Source organism: Strigops habroptila, chromosome Z, assembly GCF_004027225.2.
Source record: "Strigops habroptila isolate Jane chromosome Z, bStrHab1.2.pri, whole genome shotgun sequence".
NCBI lineage: Eukaryota > Metazoa > Chordata > Aves > Psittaciformes > Psittacidae > Strigops > Strigops habroptila.
In genome coordinates this window covers 30,240,266-30,261,854 of record NC_044302.2, presented here as the reverse complement: position 1 = coordinate 30,261,854, position 21,589 = coordinate 30,240,266, and the positions used below count along the sequence as shown (strand labels likewise).

Genomic DNA, 21,589 nt, shown 5'->3' with positions numbered 1-21,589 from the left:
ATATGTGTAAAGCCATATTTAAAAACAGGGTTCCAAAGAGTTCTTGTTCAAGATCAGAACTTTAGGATTTAGGAATAAACCTGAGTCAGATCAAAGATCCATTCACCCCTTTATCTTGTTTCTGACTGTGGACAGTAGCTGATGACAGGAACATAACAATAAGACCAATGCACAATGTTATTTCCTCTTCTATAGCCTCCCAGCTCCCTGGAAAACAGTCTGCTTTTTTTATTCAGTAGTGCTTGGGTATTATTTTCTTTAATTTATTTGCCAGATTGTGCTTTACCATATGTAACTTTGGTACACATAATATCCTATGGCAAGGGTTCTACCCCAGCAGCATGCATAGAAAACTTGTATTTTTGCAAGTTTTGTGCTTAGAAGTAGGCTTTCCAGGATTGAGTGGTACCACTACTTTAAATGATCTTGAGAAAAGCAAAGAATTGACATCTACTAGAATAATTACTGGAACGTTTAAATATACATACATTGTTGGGGAGCTAATGACTTTTTTAAAAATGTTTTAGTAAAATGAACAGGTATTTTTATAAACCTTTCAGTTAATACATTGCTTGCCTGTGAACAACAATAATACTCATCATGTAAAAAATACCCAGAATGAAGGGCACTGCTAAGCATTGTCTGCCTAAGTTAACAGTAGAGCCATCACCCTGCATTCTTCTTATGCCAGAGCTTCAGAAATCCATTTTCTACTATTTCTGCTGAGACAAGAGTCGTTGAGCATGGAGCTGTGATTACTGCATTAGGGAAGAAACAATCATTATCCCATTCCTCCTGTCCCTCAAATAAAAGAAAAACCCTGTTCTCTAAGTTCTCTATTCCTAGTTTTCCAGATCATCTTTGCTACTCCTCTATCTTTCTCTTTGTTCTATGTGTCCACTGTTGAGAAAGCCTGAACAGACTTTGACAGCATGGTATATACATATGTATACAGATACATATACATGTGTATATACATGCATATATGCGTACATATACGTATGTATAAACATGTATATATGTGCGTATACATACATTTGTATATATGTATATCTCCACATGTTCATGGACATGCTCAACACACACACACATACATACATGTAGTCTTACTGTTCTAGGATGCTTACACTACTGCAGAACGTCACCCACTCAGAAGCATGTCCACATGCATTTTTAGCATGTGTGGGGGATCTATTTCTGAGATTGTGTGTCAGTCAGGATTGAAATATGCTTGAGGGTGTTCTCTCATTCCAGAGGTTACCTGTCCTTCCTCTCACTCCATCATGGTTCTACCTTTTACTAAAGGTCGTCTGCCACTAATATCAGATATTGGACAGAATACATACAATTTTTCATGGGCAGAGCAAATACAACTCATGAAATCAAGGAAGATGTCTTAGAAATTAATGTAACCCATTGATCAGAAATACATTAAGTAATAAAGAGTTTGTGTGAGTTATAAAAAAATAGTTTGCAAATTTAGCTGCAGGTTAATATGTTGATTTGTTGTTTTGCAGTTGTAACCCACCTGCCGTTCCCTACCTTGGAATGTACTTGACAGACCTGGCATTTATTGAAGAAGGAACACCAAACTTCACTGAGGAAGGCCTTGTCAATTTTTCCAAAATGAGAATGGTAATTTTCGATTCGTTGTATGCTTTCCCAACAGGTGTTTATTTTTGTGAGTTAATTATTGATTTAATAGTAACTTCTTTGAATTTAACTTCTAAGATGTACAAGTATATTGGAATCATGCAGCTATTTGAAAGCAATTACTTGACCCGGTCTTCTATCACCACCTTCTGGTGGCTTAGCTGAAGTCAAAATGCAATTGTACTTATATATATGTATTCTTTTGAAAGATCTCGCATATTATCAGGGAAATACGCCAGTTCCAGCAGACGTCCTACCGCATAGAGCATCAGCAGAAGGTAAGGCTCTTCTTAAGCACTGTTACCTCCTAACGAAATCAAAGCTGTGGCAACAATTAGTTGTAAGATACAGCTATTGTTGAAAGCTAAAATCAATGTATTCTGCTCCCGCATGCAGAGAGGAGAGGATATACAGATATATGGATGGGTACTCTGGGGTTGTAATACTCTCACCTTGGCAGAAACTCTTTACTGGACACTGTATATAGAAGTAAGTTTCTTCCTCCTTCTCTGGAAACTCTGTCAGGATTGCAGCCTTCGTAGTTCTGGGGTATGAGGGAATGGTTTCAAATTCTCCCTGCCCAGTTGGAAGCATAATTCCCAGGGAGTCTCAGAACCTGCTGATGCTGTGTTCATCCTGCAATTCTTTTCCTCTTGTCCTGTATGGGAACGAGGAAAACTTGCCCAAAGCTAGTCTGTGCCTTCAGGGGAGATGTCATTTCAGACTCCAGAAGAGCAATCTAAGCCCCAGAAGGGCTTAGGTAACCTGGGTAAGGATTTGCCCATTTGTAGGAGCCTGTATTTAACTCGTTGAATGATGCTTGTGCAGCTCTGTGTTGTGTTTCTCAAGAAGACAATGTGGGGGGATGTCAGGATCCAAAATGGGCTGAAGGGGAAAAGGAAAGCAGAAAATTTTTGTGGAAGTAACAGAGTCTGTTCATCTGTGTTTTCTCCGTGCCAGGTCACTCACTATTTACTTGACAAGACACTCATCATAGATGAAGATACCCTCTATGAGCTTTCCCTGAAGATTGAACCCAGACTCCCTGCCTGAAGAGGCAGCTTTGCCTCAGAGTCTACAGAAAGCTTTAGTACAATGAACAAAATCATGTATGTCATGTCCTAAAGACAGCAAGGGAAATACTGAGAAGAATACAAGCTCTCTTTTCCAATAAGAGATACGGAGCCTCACAGCCTTTCCCTCTCAGGCAACGAAAATGAGCACTGAGGTGGAAGACAAAGATACTTCCTACCTGGATTAACTGATTGCTGCTTCACAAAGATAATGTTTTGCAGTAGGGACTATGCATTTAATGGAAGATAGGAGACTTCCCTGTCAATGGGAACTAATTGTAGCCATCTTACATGACATGATATAAAGGGTGGTAATATACTCAGGTATATTAAGATAAATGAGCAAAATGAGATAGCTGTGATATGGTCTGGGTTGATTGCTAGCTATGTGTCCACTGGGGCAGTAATGGTAGTGGAGTCCTCATATAGTGTTAACTTCATTGAAGAAACAGGATCTTAACAGTCATCTACTCTTAGACTGACATTAAAACAGCATCTAATATCTTCAGATCTGCAGCTGTTTGAAACACTTGCTGTACATTTAATGCTACCCTTTATAAAATGTTATCTTCTTTAAATATCCTGTCAGCCTTTTCTAAGGAGACTGATTTACAAGTGAATTGTAAATATTTTTTTTTCATTAATACACAATGAGAATATTTACAGCATGGAAAGCAAATGGACTAGTTGAATGACTGTAAATAGTTGCCAGCCTTGCAAGCTTCAGCTGAGAAATGCAAGGTTAGGAGCTTTATCTGAGACTCGAGAAATCGGGAATGGGATGGTTGGTCAGATTGCACACAGCCCTGGAAAAGGCACTTTATTTTTCTGCACCTCCTGCAGCTTCTTTGACAAGTCAGGCTACAGAGCACTTTCTGGATACACTGTGGAGAGAAATACATGTCTGGTCTGGCAATGGGTAGTGATCAGCTGTGAACACTAGGAGTTGGAATGACAGTTTCGTTTCACGTGGAATCAGTGGTTTGAAAATGTCTAGTTTTTTTGTTCAGCCACTCGGCACTGACTTAGCTCTAAAATTGTTCACATTGGTGGCAAACTTTGAATACCAGAGAACATCTCAGCTAGGAATTATTATTTGCATATGGGCATACGTTTAAGAAAATGTGCTGTTTGTAAATGTTTTCAAAGCCTATGCTTTTGTGACATACCAGGTAGATAGATGTCATTTCTACAGCTAGTTGGTACTTGCTAAATTTTCCTGATCAAAAGTGGCCTGTTGTAGCTGCATGAAGAGTGAGCTAAAATGCATGCTGTAAAGTGCATCATAGTATAAAACATGGTTATTAGTACTGGTGAAAAAAAATTGGCTGGAAAAGTGTCCTTACTTTTCCAATGATATTCAGCCAGTTGAAGAAAGAGGGCTATATCATTGTATACCTCCCTTAAATCCTCTCAGGGAGATAGATGTTTAAAATAGATTGTGACCTAGGCCTATTTGATCTGACATTTCTTACCACAGTCATGATGCTTCTTAGTGCTAGCAATGAAAAACAGATCTGCCTGGCTTGTGGATTTAACTTTATTTGCACTTTAATTGTATTGCTGGGCCAGCCCAGAGCTGCACAGTAAATTCCATTCGTTCTGTCTGAGTGTAACTGCTAGCATTTATAAATGTACCTTAGCCACTGTAAATTTCATTAAGGTGATTCATCACAAGGACGATCTCTTTGTAAATAACTGAATAAGGAACCGTTGCAAATACTGGAAAATTCCTCGATTAGCAAGCAGACGGCAACAGAAAAGGAAATTCCAGAAACATTTTAAGTAATTCTCACTAATGACTGCTGTAGAAATGAACATGGAAAATGTTATTTGTAGAAGCTTTATTGTCAAAAATATGCTTGTTCCTTTCACTAATGACTGACAAGAAGCTGATTGCATCTCAGTGCATGGTATGGAGAAGAAAAAAAAAAAAAAGCAGCATGGTTTATTTGGACCACGAAACCAACTTACTGTGTATTTTCTGTACAAAAGCAGCTCCCATCTGGTAGTTTCGTAAGACACTTTGAAGTAATGAAGAAACAGGGGGAAATGTGGTCCAAAAAGTGATTTCTTGACTTTGTTTTATTGTTTCTCTGTTAAAAAAGAAAATGTGTAACAACTGTCAATGTCAATTGGCATCTCTGTTGTGTGCTATTAACTGCTGATTTATCTGCCTGTACCCTATTTTACTGAACTTCCTTGATGTTCTTAGCGTTACAGGGTACAATTCTTCACTTAACTCTTTTCACAGTTTGTTGTTTTGTGCTTTATTATGTGTGTACTGGTTCTTCAGTGTTTCAGAGTATTCAGTGCATTTTAATGCTTGCAATATGCAGGGGTAGTGCTGTGCTCATGCTATGGTGTTGCAAATGGGCAGAGAGGAAGACTAAGGATTAGACATGGGCTTTTTTAAAAGGTGCTGAGTATCCATATCTTAAAATCAGTAGACAAGGTGGTAGGTCAGCCCCTCTGGAAAAGCATATACTATTTATATGCCAAAGGTTACTCTCTTGGGTGAGTGGCACAATTTAGGTTAGAATCACCAGAGTAACTAGATACTTGGTTTGTGTTCAGAGCAACAACAGCAACAAAAAAACCCCTAACAACAAAAAAAGGGTATGGTCACAAAACATTAAAAAAGTAATGTTTGATTTGCTGATAGCTAATATTAATTTTTCTGGTTGAGGATACAATGCATTCATTAAAATACAGGAGGTGACTGCTCAAAGAGGTAAGCACACCTCTTGTTACCTATAACCCCAGCCAGTGTTGCAATCCCAGCCAAAGCTGGAAGTGGCTATGTTGCTGAAGTCCTACACACCGAGTGTGGGGCAAGTGTGTCTGCCCCACAGCCGGGTTGGGTACTTCACATGTAAGTGGCCCGAGTGCCTCTCCTACAGTCCTGCTGCAGTGTTTGGGCTATGGCAGTAGTAGGCAGCAGCAACCTGCTTTATGTGAAGCTCTGCCCAGCACATTTCTATACACAGCTAGTGCAGCGATCTCCCTGTACAGCACACAGGGATTGTGGAGCTCCTTGCTACCAGCTTCTCTGTGCCACTCCACCACAGCCACATAATACATAGAGTGGGAAATTCTGGACATAAAACACCCACTGTTTGCTTTTGGTGTTTTAGGGTGGATGTCTCCAAGTGAGGACTTTGTCGTTTGGATTTTGCTGTCTTTTAGGATCTTCTCCACTAGCTTTTACGCTGTGGAAGCAGAGCAGACTTGCTTTTCTGCAACTGCAGCTGTAAAAGCCCAGCTGATTCAGGATTCATAAGAAAGAGAAGGGCTGAAGCACCTCTCTACTTGCCTTTCTTAGCTCCTCAGCCCTGCTGCATCTGTCAGATGCAACAGAAGTTCTCACATTGGAGGGGCTGCTCCCTTCGTCACTCTCTGGCCAAAAATGCCTCAGGGTGTACGGGCTGGCTAGGTGCAATGGGGATAGCATATTTCACCCACTGGTTCAGCAGTGGGCACGCTCGCCAGCCAAATCCGAAGGGAGTTTTGCAGTACTTTTTATTGCAAAAAGTAGCAGCCTGGATTCAGCCCGTAGTTACCTGGGAATCTGGGTAGCAGCACAGGCATGTCCCCTTCCATGTGACAGAGAGCACTTGTCACACACTGATACAGGGTTAGAGTTGCCTTCGCGCCAGCCTTCATTTTACCCCATCCCTGTCCTCCCCCCACTAAATTCACCAGTATTGTTAGTGGACTGAGCCGATGATTAGGCATCGTGTGGATGAAAACATAGATGATGCATTGAATTTACAGTGGCAGTAAGTGTATATATATTGTCCCTTTCCTTTGGCTAGACCTGTAACACACAAATGCATAGCTTAATAGTGAGACATGATACTGGGACTGATTACCCTTATTTAAAAGTAAAGGAAGAGGTATCTGTCCTCCTCCTGCTTTTCTAGTTCTTAATACTGATTGTTCTGTAGGATACAAAGGAACTTAACTATTTAAAGTATTAACTTTAACCATGTTGATTTTTAATTCAGGATGTGTTCATTATCCCAAATTTTCCATCATAACCACTATTTATTTTAAAGGTTTTACAAATCTTTACATTGATTTATTTGTATCAATATTCAGTCTTTCATCCTTTCACTTGTACCAGCAACATTAAACTTAGATATATGATTTAAAATTCTCACTGATAGAGACATTTTTACCCACTCTAATTGTTATTCATTAAGAGCAAAATCCTCCAGACCTCATTCTGATAATACCTTAGGCTTCACCGAGAGCTTTTCATAAGTATTTGGGGATCTGGCTCTCAGCTATTTGCCTGTTACTGTTTTTGCCTCCAAAGGTCAAACGTCTGTGTGTAGGATGCTCTGTGTCCAATATGCTGCTCAACTATGGTTGTTTCGTTGTACCTGTACTTTCTAAATAGTCTCTTAAGTTTTGTTATTTAGGAGAATAGATGTATGTTTATTTGATAGATGTACCTATATCTAACATGTTGCTTAGTGAATAATCCAGGTGTTTTTGCATGTATTGTAACTTATCTTTTGACCTGAGGTTATTGCTTTGTATTGTTAGTAAGGCATATCAGGCAGGGTGTTAATGCCAATATGCTAATTAAACTTCTTTTTTTCCCCTGTGCTTACTGGTATCTGTGTATTTGTTTACTCCCCTATGGTGAATAATTAAATCTACATCTGAATTACTGAGTCTTCTAGAAAAACATGAGAGGGGAAGGGACAAGCCATTAGCAGGAAGGGCAAAAAGCAGACAAAATTCTGGGTCTCTACTGGGACAGAATGGTTTGAATTACTGCATTTTATTCTTCTTTCACTTATGCTGCATTGCAGCTGTGGTGGCCATCATTGGGAATAATGCTGATTTTAACTTGGAACAGAGAATGAAGCCTACTTCATAGACAACTGGAAATGCTCATCCACTGTGAAGTGTACAGCAACAGATAAACTCAACCAGCTGCACAACTCATTCTTCTTCAGCTGAGGAAAGCCTCTTCCCTTCCATACCTCTGTTCCTTTTATAGGAAGTTACATGTTGAAGTATCATTTCAGAAGGTGTTCAAGGAATTCCCATTTCGATAGAATTTTTTTTTTTTCTTTTTTAGGCAAAAGGCAACATATTACATAAATAGGGAGTAAATAACATTGTCCCTAAATTCTTTATCTCCTTGTTTTGCATTTGGACTTCTGTCTAAATGTCCCTATCCTTCTCTTGTCTGGAGTCCTGCCCTAGATTTAAAGAAATGGTATTGCCAAATTTTATACTCAAGTAAACACAGAAAACATTTTAGGTTTGTAAGGATGGCATATCCCTCCTTTTGCAATAGGAAAACAAGTCACATGGAGATAAAATGACTTGCAAATTGAAGGAAAATAGCATAGCGATCAAGACTACAGAGCCAGATCGCCAGCTTCTGTTATATGCTTTAATCACTGTCTACTGCTTTCCTTTGTTGAACTAAGTTCTTTATGACAGAAAGATGCCTATTAAAATTGTTTCAAGAATTAACATATTTCAAGATGGAGATAAAGCAAGTGACATCATATTAAAATCAGCATCTGTTCAATACTCTGTGACCTTGCAGTCACATTTTCTGCAATCTTTTTACATTTTTGGTATTTCACATAAAAACTGAAATAGCCTGAGAGAGGAACTTACTGTCAGATATTTTTGTTGTTGTCAAATATTTTCAGTGCAAGAAAAAAAATCAAACTACTTGCCAAACAGCTCTATTTAAAACTACTGCAGGATAATTTTAAGTTGTTTTCCCCACACTTTAAACAATTTTATGGACCTTATGCCAAAGACCTGGCTGGTTTTACATCTTTCTCCTCAGGTCAGAATCAAAGAATCATAGAATCACAGACTCGTTTGGGTCGGAAGGGACCTTAAAGCTCATCCAGTTCCAAAACCCTGCCACGGGCAGGGACACCTTCCACTAGACCAGGTTGCTCCAAGCCCCGTCCAACCTGGCCTTGAACACTGCCAGGGATGGGGCAGCCACAGCTTCTCTGGGCAGCCTGTGCCAAGGCCTCACCACCCTCACAGGGAAGAACTTCTGCCTAAGAGCTCATCTCAATCTCCCCTCTGTCAGTTTAAAGCCATTCCCCCTTGTCCTGTCCCTACAGGCCCTTGTCCAAAGCCTCTCTCCAGGTTTCTTGTAGCCCCTTTAGGCACTGGAGCTGCTCTAAGGTCTCCCCTTAAGGAGCCTTCTCTTCTCCAGGCTGAAGCAGCCCAGCTCTCTCAGCCTGTCTCCAGAGCAGAGCTGCTCCAGCCCTCACAGCATCTCCGTGGCCTCCTCTGGACTCGCTCCAACATCTCCACGTCCCTCTTGTGTTGTTGTCCCAGAGCTGGATCAGGACTGCAGGGGGGGTCTCCCCAGAGCGCAGCAGAGGGGGAGAATCCCCTCCCTCGACCTGCTGCTCATGCTCTGGGGATGCAGCCCAACACATGGGAGGTTCTGGACTGGAAGTACACGTTGCTGGGTCATGTCCAATTTTGTGTCCACCAGTATCCCAAAGCCCTTCTCTGTAGGGCTGCTCTCAGTCTCTTTATACCCCAGTCTGTACTGGTATTGGGGATTTCCCCAACCCAGATGCAGAATCTTGCACTTGGGTTGTTGAACTTCATGGTGTTTGCATGGGCCCACTCCTCCAGCGTGTCCCAGTCTCTCTGGATCCCATCCCTTCTCTCCAGTGAATGAACCACACCAGTCAGCTTAGTGTCAGCTGCAAACTTGCTGAGGGTACATTCAATCCCACTCTCTATGTCACTGATGAAGATGATAAATATAATTTGTCCTTGTTTGGGCCTCTTAGGGACACTACTGGTTATTGGTTTCCACTTGGACTTAGAGCCATAGACTGTAATTCTTCAGGCGCCACCACCCATCAAATCTGTCTATCTCCAATTTAGAGACGAAATGTGGAGGACCGTTTCAAAGGCCTTACGACAGTCCAGATAGGTGGCATCAGGAGGTCTTCCTTGGCCACTCATGCAGTCACTACATTGTAGAAGATGACTAGATTAGTCAGTCATGATGTGCCATGTTGGCTGTCTCTCCTCAGTTCCCTGCCTTCTTTCTATATGTTTCAACATGTCTTCCAGGAGGATGTGCTCCATGATCTTACCAGTCACAGTAAGATCATAGTTGATTGTTTAAGAAGTATTTAACATGGGGGTGGCTGTTTTCTACTATTTAGTACAGTGCAAGAAAACAACCGAATACTCTCTAGAATGACAGACTCACTGAAATGATAGAATCTCTGAGGAAATCTGACAGCAGGCAACACTTTTTAATGTGGAATATGAAGGAAAAGGGGGAAGATAGCTGGTACAGGCTATTCAAAATCCTCAGCTCCGTGAGGAAAAAGCTGAAATTAATCTTGACTGATTGCACAAAGATAATTAATGAGAATTGTGAAGACTGAACTATGCCTTGAAAGTTATACTCTAATGTTCTGTCTCTAGCCTAGAAGAATTAAAATTTGAGAAGAACAGATTTTTACTTGAAATCTTCAGTTTCAAAGAGGACTGAAACAATCACTGGTGTCTGTCTCAGTTTCCTGACTGCTTGAGCCAACCCTCAAGCACATGTGGGTTCGTGAATGTAGTAGCAGAAGCTATTTCAAACTTGTTTTCCTTGTGGTAGCAACTCCACTCTGTAAGCCTCTTTGAACCAGACACTGGCCTCCCATGTGCACATGCCTCGATGGATGGGTCTGAAACAGAGCAGTAATTATTACTAAAGATTTGTGTTCTCTCCCATTCCTCTTCCTGGAAGCTCTGCATTTATACATTTATTCATTTAGACTGAGGACAACATGTGTAAATCATGTCTAGATTCTAGATATGTTTCACATAAGTCAAAAGTAATAACTTCTCTAGCCAGAGAAGGCACAAAGTCCTATCAATACTTTCTAGTCTGCTCTAAATCTTTTTATTTATTTCATTCTGTTTACTGTTAAAATTTCATCTTCAATAGGAGCATTATCTGAAAAAGAGCACCTTTACCCTTCTCTAACCATACGTGCTGGGGTTTTGATGACAAAAAATGCTGGATCGGGATGGTGAAAAAAGGGAAAGCGTCAGAGTTCAAAGTATTAAAATGTGTTTGTTGGCCAGATTTCTGTAGCCATTACTCTTTTGAATTCCCTGACAATGACAATCTCAGGATCAATTTAATGTCACCATTTTGGTAATTTTAAATTAGCTGCTGCATTTTCAGTAGTGTTTTTTGAGGGTAATAAGAATCCCACCTGTGGAAAGGCTACTATTAGAGATCCAGATCCATGGTTGGGGTGTGTTTTGAGGAGAAAGCCATGGTCTGCTGGACTGTGAGCCTCCATCACTAGCAGTGGCTGGCCTTGTGGCAGCAGTGGAAGAACAGAATGAATACCCTCTACTGGGTTGGAGAGCAGAGATGTCAAAGTCTCCTCTTGTAAAGCAGTAATGTTTGTCTCTAATCATGTTCTCAACATACACTCTTGTGAGAAAATAGCATTTCAGTGAGATACAATCAAAAAATACTGTTTAAAGTGCACTTTAAGTGCTTTTCTTTGGAGTAATAATAACTGTAGGAGGACTGTTCTGTGCCTGATTATGCATTTGGTCATGGTGAATTTGTGCCCATGCTTAGCAACAAGTACTTGCTTAAATTCCACCAATTTTAGTGGGATTTAAGTGGTTCAACGCCACCTCAAAATGCAATGTTTTCCAGGTTGAGATCTCAGGGACCGGATATACTCTATGTGAGTGGATACTGAAAACATCAACAGTCACAAGGAGAGCTCAGGCAGAGGTCTGGTAACCATTTGGTAAACAACTACATTTACTCCCAATATGGTATGGTTCTCTGCTTTATTCTAAGTCTATCTTTAGGAATCTCAAGAATACCCATCAAACTTGAAAACCAGTGATTGCAACTGCACTGAGGGCAAGCCGACTGCTAGCTTATTTAAGGACACTGTGTGTAGTGGCTCTTTGCAGCTGCGCAAGACCAGAGCTCTGACTCCGAACACAGAAGAGATAATGATTAGTATCCTTGCAAGCTCTTCAGAACGAACACGGCATCTTCTAATTCCTAATTGGATACATATACTAAGTAAGAATAACTACACTTGTAATTTCTGCCCTGGTTCCTTTGACTTCTAATAAATTATTTCCCACATATGGAAATTTGACTGTATAAGCATTTTCTCTGAAAGAAATGTCCTAATCAGAAAGGCCTTCCCATAAAACAAAATTACCTTCATTTGGTCCATATAAGTAACTTCTCTGTTCATCTAGTAAACTCCAATGGGGCACAAATTATTGCTGAATTTTAGGTGAACTCCCTGTCCAGGGACAGATGGCATTAATATGGATTGCACTTGAGTTAACACTCAGCTACTGCTACCTCCCCAGCACAAGCAAATAGAACCAAGACAGCATTTTAATTGGGAGATTTCACATAAATATTTAGGTTAGATAGAGATGAAAATAGAGCATTATTTATGAATAGTTCTTAGCATCCCAACTGTTTCTGCAGCTGAGTTCCTCACAAAATAGCTTAAAGAACAGTAGGACCAAGCTATTTTTTAAGTATTAATGATACATTCTTTAGAAATCATAAGGGAACTTGCTAACACTGTTTGTTAGGTGTTTGCGATGTTAGCTAGCACGCTGAGTTTTGTTTGCATCTTCTGTTCTTCCAGGCTCTGAGCTGGCAAATAGCTTCAACAGCTGCACAAGCCAGCAAGACACTTCAGTCCATGGCATCACCTACTTCGAGGTGAAGGTCTTTGCCTGTTCAAGGGCTTTATGGAAAAGGCTGCCTTTAGTCAAAAACTTTAAATGATGTACATGCCTCAGCCGAGAGCTGTTGACCTGACATGTGGGGGCTGCATTCCTGACCAAGAGATGATCACGGCAGCGGCAGGAGTGTTAGTACACAAAGCTCTGCATTAAATGCAGGCTGGGGGGCTTACAGCAGAAGCAAAAGATGTGACACAGCTACCAGACAGCTCTTGCCAAGCACAAAAGGAAAAGCTGGTTTCTGTTTTCCTTGCCAGTTCCTGTGCTGGGGCAAATTTGCTGTGCTCATATTTCTGTACTCATGTTACCTCAAGAGATCCTCAACTGGATTCTTCTTTCCATCAATACCAGAAGCACAGTGTTGGGTTGGTAAAAAGCAGGTGTGGTGAAGAGGGGATGTTTCAAATATTTGGTAGTCCAGAAGCATTGATCTGGAGTGGTTGTTTTGTTTTTAATTATGATGGGTATGCATGGCTTTCATTAATCCAAACAAGTCATGACATTTTTGCCTCTAGACCAAAACCAAGAGATATCTATGTTTTGTAAAGTTAAAAAGAAAAAAAAAAAAAAAAATCTGTGTTTAGGAAATTGCTATGTGTAATGCAAGGAATATTAAATGCACAAAGCAAAAAGCACAGTACTGGCCTCTGTGTTCCTCTGTCGGCCTTGATAAATCTTCAGCTTTGGTGCAAGCAGAGCTAGGTGAACGGAACTGATTATTCTTTTTTGCTTTCCAAACCATCACATGTTATTTCTTCCAGTACTTTACCACTATGTAGCTATTGTAATTCTAAATGTGAGGCTTCAGATAGGCCCTTTTTGCATTTCATGTTTCCGGACCCTTCTGCCTTAAAAATAGTCAAGAACCAATGTTCTGAATTACAAAGTAAAGGCTTGGGAGGAGCAAATGCCCACAGGGATCTCAGCTTATCTAGGTCCTGTTCTCTGCTCTGACCCATTTCCACCTGGGATGCATGCCGGTGGGTTTATCCTGCTCTTTGTGTCCATCAGGAGTTGTTCTGGCAGGCAAGGCAATCCAGCACACAGGCTGCTCTTGACCCTTCTCCTTTGGCTGTTACTAAATGGGCTCTTGGAGGTGAAACAGCAGAGGTGCATTTCGTTGCAGTTAAGCATCTTGGCCAACCATTTGCTGACGTGAACTCTTTTTCCCTTAAGAAAGATGATGTTGCTATCACCCAACTGCTACATGACCCCCTCCTGCCACATTCCACTTACATCCTCAAGGGCACCCTTGTGCAAGCAAATGTCAGTCATGTAACTCAGTCAAACAGGATTGGCCAGTGCAGCAATTATTTTCATTTCCCTCACCTCCTTTTCCCCCCTCTCAAATTACCTGGGCTCCTGTCAGTGCACCAACTTGTTATTCCCTTTTACACGGGGCTCACTGCAGGCAGCAGGACGTCTACCTTCAGCTTCAAGGTCAGTTTCACTATGTATATTGCTTTTCCAGCCTCAAACGCTAACATTTCAAATACGAAAGTTATTAAAAATGAACTCAAAGCACCACAGGATGTGGTGTAATTTGGTTGTGATTTATTGATTCGCATAACTACTTGGTACAGGAAAAAATGTGTCAGCCCATTGTGCAGCTGCTTCAAACACTGACCCTTAACTAACAGTTCAAATAAGGGAAAATTAAGTCCCTTTGCAGATGTGTAACAGTTCAGAGAAAATGCCTCTAATTCAACAAGTTTTTCGTGATTTTGGTTGTAGCTCTCTGCACTGTGGAGATGAGGGGTTGACACTGTAAAATAGTGTTGGATTGATTCGGGACAACAAGCACTCCCTGCACATTTGGTTGGGCTTCAGTAGGAAAATTTGGTCTTCTGAGTCTCACCAGGTCAGGTCTGACAGTCCAGATCTTCAGCTGGTAGAAATCAAAAATCATGTTGTTACTAAGGGGTAGCTGTCTCATCTATGAACACTCACAGTCTTTGCCATGTCTTTTCTATTCATGCATCTGTTCATAGATTCATAGTTTGTTTGGGGTTTTTTTTCAAATTATTATGTTTTTGTAACTATTCACTGATGTCTGACATAACAAGGAGACAGAAACTGAAATGTAGTTGATCTTTTGTAGAGATGTTCCATGCTGTGATTAAGGCGCAATTAGAATGTCTGTACTTGCATTGTTTCTGCACTCTGGAGACTGTATCTTAAACCCAGACTAGTCAAAAAGGTTCAAGCCTTGCTCAGAGTGAGCTATGAGAAACTGAAAAAAACCCCACCAATCCTGCCTTATGAGATTTAATTTTTTTTATTTATATCTTATCCTTTGAACCTGGAGAGTGATTCAACAAACCATTAAATGTTTTCTGGGTATCTAAAAATGGTCTCTCATGCATGTAGTCACTTGTGACATTTATTGCAGATGTTTCTAAGGTGCCAGCAACTTCCATAGATGGCCAGAGAAAACTTTCCACTGGCATCTGCAGGCTTTAAATCAAGCTGAAGATGACTCAAAGGAATTACTTCTTAAATATAAAAGACCAGCCTCCTTCCTCCTCCACCATGTGAAAGTTCAGCTCACTGCTGTGATACCATTAGCTAAACAGCTTAACAGTTTAAGAAGTGCATATACGTTTTCTGCGATTATGAGCCTGTGTGAACTTTAGCTATGACTCTGTCATTCCTCTAAAATGTCACTCAGAATCACATGGTGTGGCAATTAATACCACCCATGACATGGTTCAAATATTTAATCTAGTTCTATTTCAAGAAATGTCACTGTAACCCTTGTACCTTCCTTCCCATCTCAGCTAAAATCACATGTCCTCCTTAGTGAGAAATACAGGATAACCAATACCTGTGTTCAAATATGTAAAGAGAAAAACAGAGCTGACAAATTCATCTTCAAAAGAAGTTTAAGAGAGTAAAGAATTAATAGCAAAGCATTATTTTGTAAATATTAAAAGTAGCAGTAAAGTTCTCAGGTTCCTTAAAGGGAGGCAGATTGTGCATTTCTGATGATTGATGCCTCTGAAGTTCCCAGAGAAGGATGCGGCAGCTTCACCTATGTGCAGAGCAGCAAGGGAAGTTTTGCTATGTCAGATTTTTCTTAAGCAGTTGATTTGAAGAAAGGATCTCTTTAGTGTTAGTGACGGACCTGATGTACAAAAGGCATATTTCTTGTGGAGAGTACCTTCACTTTTAGCAGAGGCTTTAATCTAGGTGCATTGTGAATACAAGGGAAAACTGTTTTAAGGCCCTGAAATAGGCATTCTCCAATTTTTTTCATCCTGGGGTTCAAACTGGGGTTACAAGCAGCCCCTCCACATTAAATGATACTTGCAATCCTTTGGGCTGTTTCTCAGCCAGAACCAGATTTGCAGTAATAACTTATGTTAAAACTTGCTGCTGGCTTTTGTCTCTACCTTCTATGCATGGTGATACATATACTGAAAGAGTTTTAAACTCAAAATACACTCCTGGAAGAATATTACTGTCCTGAAGCCTCGTTACAGGTAGCTGAGCATGTCTTGGGGGAAAGCAGAGAGATAAAGGCTATGACCTCTAAGAGCATGACCTTTCAGACACATTTTGCTGATTCACTGGCCATAAGTCATCACGGCACATGGGAATACTGCTTTGGAAAAGGCAACGCCAATTTGACACTGAATTTGTTTACTTTTTATAGTGGTGATGTGAGAACGGGAATGAAGAAACCTTGGTTTTTCAGACACTTCACACTACAGCTTAGTAGCTGTTAGTTTAAGTCACCGTTGCATTTAACCCCCTCATCATTAACCACTGCAGGCATTGATCCACAAGATAACTCGCAAGGAATTCATCAAAACTGTTCACTAGGGAACAGTAGGAGGGAACCTGGTCTGTGGAGGCTACACAGCAACTGCCCCTCAGCCAATTGCTTTGCATCTCTTTTCTCCTGTACCACAGTATTTATGTGTTCTCCAAGTGATAGTACAAGTACAAATGACCTTGGAAACAAAACTTTAAAGGACTTGTTGCCACTCTTAGGGTTACTGAGCTGTGCATGCTCCATGCCCTGGCCTTGGGCCAAAGGCATGTACAATCCTGGAGGCATATAAAAGACTTCTAACTAGTTATGAGGCAAAGCCAGTATCTAAAGCATGAGCAGACTGACATAATAAACGGAAAATTTGCAAAGCAAGTTGTCCAAGCATTTTGTAAAGCTGCTATATTCAAATACCAAGAGCCTTCAAAGTGTCATGCAGAACACTTGACTAATAAGAAAAAAAACCAAAACCTTCCCTGCCACTTTACCTGTAGAAAATCCACCTGATGCTGGGTACCAGCTGAGACATGTATATCTTATCCTCCACCCTTGTCAGTTAAAGCATATCTCATTGCATGGCAGTGCTGAAGACCATGCTATCTGCAAAGGAGAGGAAGACAGCTGTGTTGGAAGTGCTATGTGACAGTAGAGCAGATCAGCCCTGACCGTCATAAGGAAAAGCAGGAGATAAATTACTTGAATAGGACCACTGTATGAAAGCCAGCAACTCTGGCACTCACATGAGAGAGATGGTGAGCCAAATCTGACATTGATGCCATGTGCAGAAGTAGCTGCACCCTCACAGGCTGTCACCATAGTGCTCATGAGGTGTATTTTTTGTGTTTCTGCCATCTGCTAAGGCATCTGAGAAGCTCATACTCTTCTCTTCCTGTTACTCCCTGCTTGCCGTTCTTTCCACCAGGCTGCAACAAGGCCAGTGCTGTCCTAGCCTGTGGACTTGAGCTTGTCCTCCAATTTGTATTTCCCCACTGCAAAATACCAGCTCTCATTTATTCACTTCGGACTTCCATGTCTCCTGATATGTCATCTTCTGCTGGTCTGCGTACAGAATATATATGGTGCTCCAGCTTCATAGACTCACACTGAAATGATTCAGCCTAGATCACATCTCTGAGTATTTCTTAGACAATGTGCTGAAATCAAACTGCATCATCAAGTTAGTAATGAAGAAGCTGTCTGACTCGTAATGTGCCTATTCATGAAATTTTGGAAAAACAGTCTTATGACTATCAGAATATTATCTGAGTGAAACATGCTTGAGGTCTCATGCCATGAATCCTGACTATCTTGTTAAAATCTATAAAGTAAAATTATTAAGGTTTATACTTCAAAAAAAGTGTTCTGTCCAATACCATAGGAATTAGACCTTGTTTGGATAACTGAAAAAGAGATGTTCACAGAGATAAAAATCAGTGCGGATTTAGATGCAGTTAATTCTGTCCTGCATGTTACAAGAACACAATCCAAATTCACATCTAGCTTGTGGTACATTGAAAGAACTTGAAAATTCCCCAAGGTTGGTGCAGTTAATAAACCATGTAGCTGAGAAAAAAAATTTAAGCAGAAATAGTTGGGAACCATTTCAAGAATATCTTCTCAGTACATTCAGAATCCCACAGCAAAGTAGAAATCTATTAGGAAGCATTCAATTTTCAAGAGAAAGTTAAAGTAATAGTTAAAAAAAATTGATGGTACTGACAGAGACTTAAGTTAATCAGGTCCCTGCTATTGCAGACAACCCCATCACATAATATTACTCGGAAGAGTATCTATGTCTGTATCAGAAACAGTTCCCTGACTGCTCTGATCAGGATGCTGCCCAGTCCATCCTGAAGACTGCAGCCATCACTCCCTACCCATGGTTCAGGGAAGGATGTGATGCTAGCTCTTGGCAGGCAATGACTATTCATTCTAGTCACTCTACTGAACTGCTGTGGTCCCAAGGGGATGATATGATCTCTGAATCCATAAGCTATTTAGTAGAGAGATGCTCTGCTGCTTCCGTGCCACGGACCTGGTATGATCATCACTGTGACAAAAGGACCATTCTGGTATCGGGAAGATGCTGAGGATAAAACAAAATGGAAAGAGTTCTGGGTAGAACCAAAGAGTGATTAATAAATTTGAAAATATGATGAAAAAACTGATGGAGAGACATTTAAAAAAAGCTAGTTATTACGAAGCTACATGTGAAAACAAACAAACAAACAAAAAAAAAAAAGAGTAGAAATTTATACAACAAACTGATAGAAGTAATAACAAAGGCCAGTGATTTAAACTGAAGGCAAACAAATGCAGGCCAGAAAGAAGAGTTGTTTGGTTTTTTTTTTTAACTCAGGTTGATTAACCCTTGGAAATCCTCTATCTTCTCCAGACCATAGTCTCTCTAGATAATTTTGAGTGCCAGACAGATACTTTCCTAATGCAGGTGGTTTCCTTCCAGCACACCTGATCAGTGCAGACAAGCACAGGGTTAAAGCTGATAACCACAAAAGTTCTTCTGATCTTGAAAAATTCTTTCCCCTTCCCAGCTGCATTATGGTATCACTATAGGCATCTACAGGAAAACTGATTTTCTATCACCATGAGCACAAGGGAAGACCCTTAGGAAACTAAAAAAGAAAAACATGCACTTTCAAATTTTTAGGCCATGCAATGGTTAAATTTCTCTGATGAAAGTGAAATCTTTGCAGTGGAGGCCTAATGATAGTCTGTCGTGAAACCTGAATCACAGCATGGTATTTCTGGTAAACATTTCTTAGAAATACCTTACGGCTTTAACAACACCTTTGGCTGGGATAATTATTTTTCTCTGAATCCACAGAGGTGTAAACTTATTGTTAAGCCAGGCTGACATTTTCTGTGGGGAAAAAAACCCACACAGCTGAACCTGTTAATGATTTGAGGTCAGATTTGACAAATAACTGTATAGAGAATTTTTTTTATTTTGAGATCGTTCTGTTCAGACTCTTTCAAAATGAATCTTTTTGAAATGTCTGTTTTGAAGCAGTACATTTCTTAGAAATCATGCTAATTTTAGAGGGAAATAAAAGTAAAACCAAACCAAAACAATTTTGTTTCCTGTCAGATAAAATGTCTTATTCATTATGTACTCCCACAATGTAAAAACTTTATTTCTTGAACTTGGTTTTTTGTGCAAGTCTATTTGTGCTATTTAGATTGTATAAGGTATAATATGGACTCAAGTTTGTGCTGCAGTGTTGTATGCATTTATATTCAGAACTATAGCCCACCCTTGTGGCAAGAGGTTTTTATTAAATTAAGAATTACACAAGGATTACAGTCACCTTTCCAGTGCAGTCCAGATGATGTTCTCATAGGAAATTCTAACCTTCATGTTTGGCTGGGCCCTTTGCATTTGTTAGTCACAAACTGATTCCTGCGATGGCAATGCCGTGCTGCAGTCAGAAGGTCCTACCTAAGGAGTAGATCAGGTCAGCTGTTATCTCCAGGTTCCTACAGGGCAGGGGGGTTGGAACCAGATGATCTTAAGGTCCTTTCCAACCCAAACCATTCTATGATTCTGTGATGATGTGATTGATGCATCTCTGGTCACCTTCTCAGCAGAGTCACCTATTCTGCAGGAGTGATTTGGTTTAAAAAGCTGAGGCACTTAACCAGTAAAGACAGAAACTGAACTCCTGCATAAAGAACTGCAAAGTCTAGGGAAGAAAATGTTAGAATGAGGCATGCTGGGCTTCAACTGTAAGAAGAAATCTGTAGTTAGCCATTAGCGGGTTTTTTTAAAGAAAAAAAAAGTAAAGACAAAGAAAAAAAAAGCCTGTCTTAATCTGATATTTACTTATTTATCTATTTATCTATTAGGTAGTTATCCTACACTGCAGCATCTCCAGCATTGGAGGCTTTTAAGAGCTGTCAGAGAACCATCTGCCAGGTAAAGTAGAGCCTGCCTCAGGGTAAAGGGAAACTTTTTCTGTGGTTCAACAATGCAAGAACGTCCTGGGGGATAAGGCTCAATGGAAGATAACGCTGCCAACTAGAGAAAATACTTGTGTTATAGGACTTTATTAAAACTCAAAAAGGAAAACAATTTCATGAGCATAAAGTCTGCCTCTGTTCAGGTGTCCAAAAGTCAGTTGTTCTGCCCTAAAGGAACACACCCATGTAATGTATCAGACCCTGAAAGGGTGAGAAAACTGCTGATGCTGCCTGGACAAGGGAGGAGGGAACAAAGAAACTGTCGGTGCTGAGAGGGTCTGCTTTAGGGATTAGACATTGCACATCCAGTCAAAGACAGGCTCGAGTAAGAGTAGGGAGGGCATACTCAGACTTGTTCAGCAGAAGAAGTAAGGTACAATGTCCCTGTATTTCCCCAATCAGCCACGGCACAAAGCCTTCACCAAATTACCAGGGAAGTCTCTTTGCCTTTTCAAACTGCTTCCTTTCCCCCACATTCATCCATTTCTTTTTCCAGGTAGTTTATTTCTTTTTCTGTTCACAGGCTTTGTTTTCTGTTATGACCCTATACCTCAGGTTCACATTGTAGTTCAGCCTGAAAGTCAAGGATGCCAATCTACCCACAGCCACCACGGGAATTGATTGCGCACCACATTCTGCAGAAAGTTTGCTCTGTTCAGCTGCTCTCAGGATGGGGCACTCTCTTATCCAATAGCTGCCGCAAAGACAAAGAGAAGGGTAGAAGAAGCATTGAATCTGCAGCTAAACAACCCTTAGCTTTTAACAGCTTCATCGACCACAGTTTACCTCTCAAAGAAATCACAGAGAGTAGCTTCTAGCATCCTTCACCCTTGCAGAGCTCACGTAAACTTCTCAGCTCCTACAGAGCGACTGGTCAGTTGATAGCTGCTGTTACAAAGGATGGGACTTTCCCATCACATCGCTTTAGTGAAAGGAACGGAGGTTATGAGAAAACAGCAAACAACAGAGTGCAGCCTTAACAGCAGATATGTGACAGGGGTAAATATAATGACCTGCCTGAGGCTGTTACCTTTACCTGCTAGGTTGCAGCCAATAGGCACCTTGCTGTGCAGTTACTTCTGAAGCATTATAATTATACTGCTGTGCCTTACACTTCTTTCTAAATACATACTGCACATGATTCCTCTAATTTAATCAGATACAGACCAGATTTGTCCCTTAAAATGACACAGGATTCAGAAGCTCCCAAGAAATCCAAGCTGGAGGAGATGCTGATGAATGCCTGGAGTCGTTTAAGTCATAATGTTGTTGTCTGCAAGGGGATTTTGATAAGGCTTCTAGTTTTCAGGAC

At 40.6% G+C, this 21,589-nt stretch overlaps 2 protein-coding genes across 4 annotated transcripts in view; both read left to right on the top strand.

Moving 5' to 3' along the window:
- RASGRF2 (Ras protein specific guanine nucleotide releasing factor 2) overlaps positions 1 to 7,350 on the top strand; it is a 137,276-nt gene extending 129,926 nt beyond the window's left edge. For both annotated transcript variants that reach the window (XM_030470267.1, XM_030470266.1), the window contains exons 25-27: positions 1,518 to 1,635; positions 1,863 to 1,931; positions 2,614 to 7,350. In XM_030470267.1, the coding sequence (XP_030326127.1) occupies positions 1,518 to 1,635; positions 1,863 to 1,931; positions 2,614 to 2,706 (280 nt within the window). In that variant the 3' untranslated portion in view covers positions 2,707 to 7,350. The remainder of the gene's footprint in view (positions 1 to 1,517; positions 1,636 to 1,862; positions 1,932 to 2,613) is intronic.
- ATP6AP1L (ATPase H+ transporting accessory protein 1 like) overlaps positions 1 to 21,589 on the top strand; it is a 756,678-nt gene that overhangs the window by 296,040 nt on the left and 439,049 nt on the right. The window lies entirely within an intron of this gene.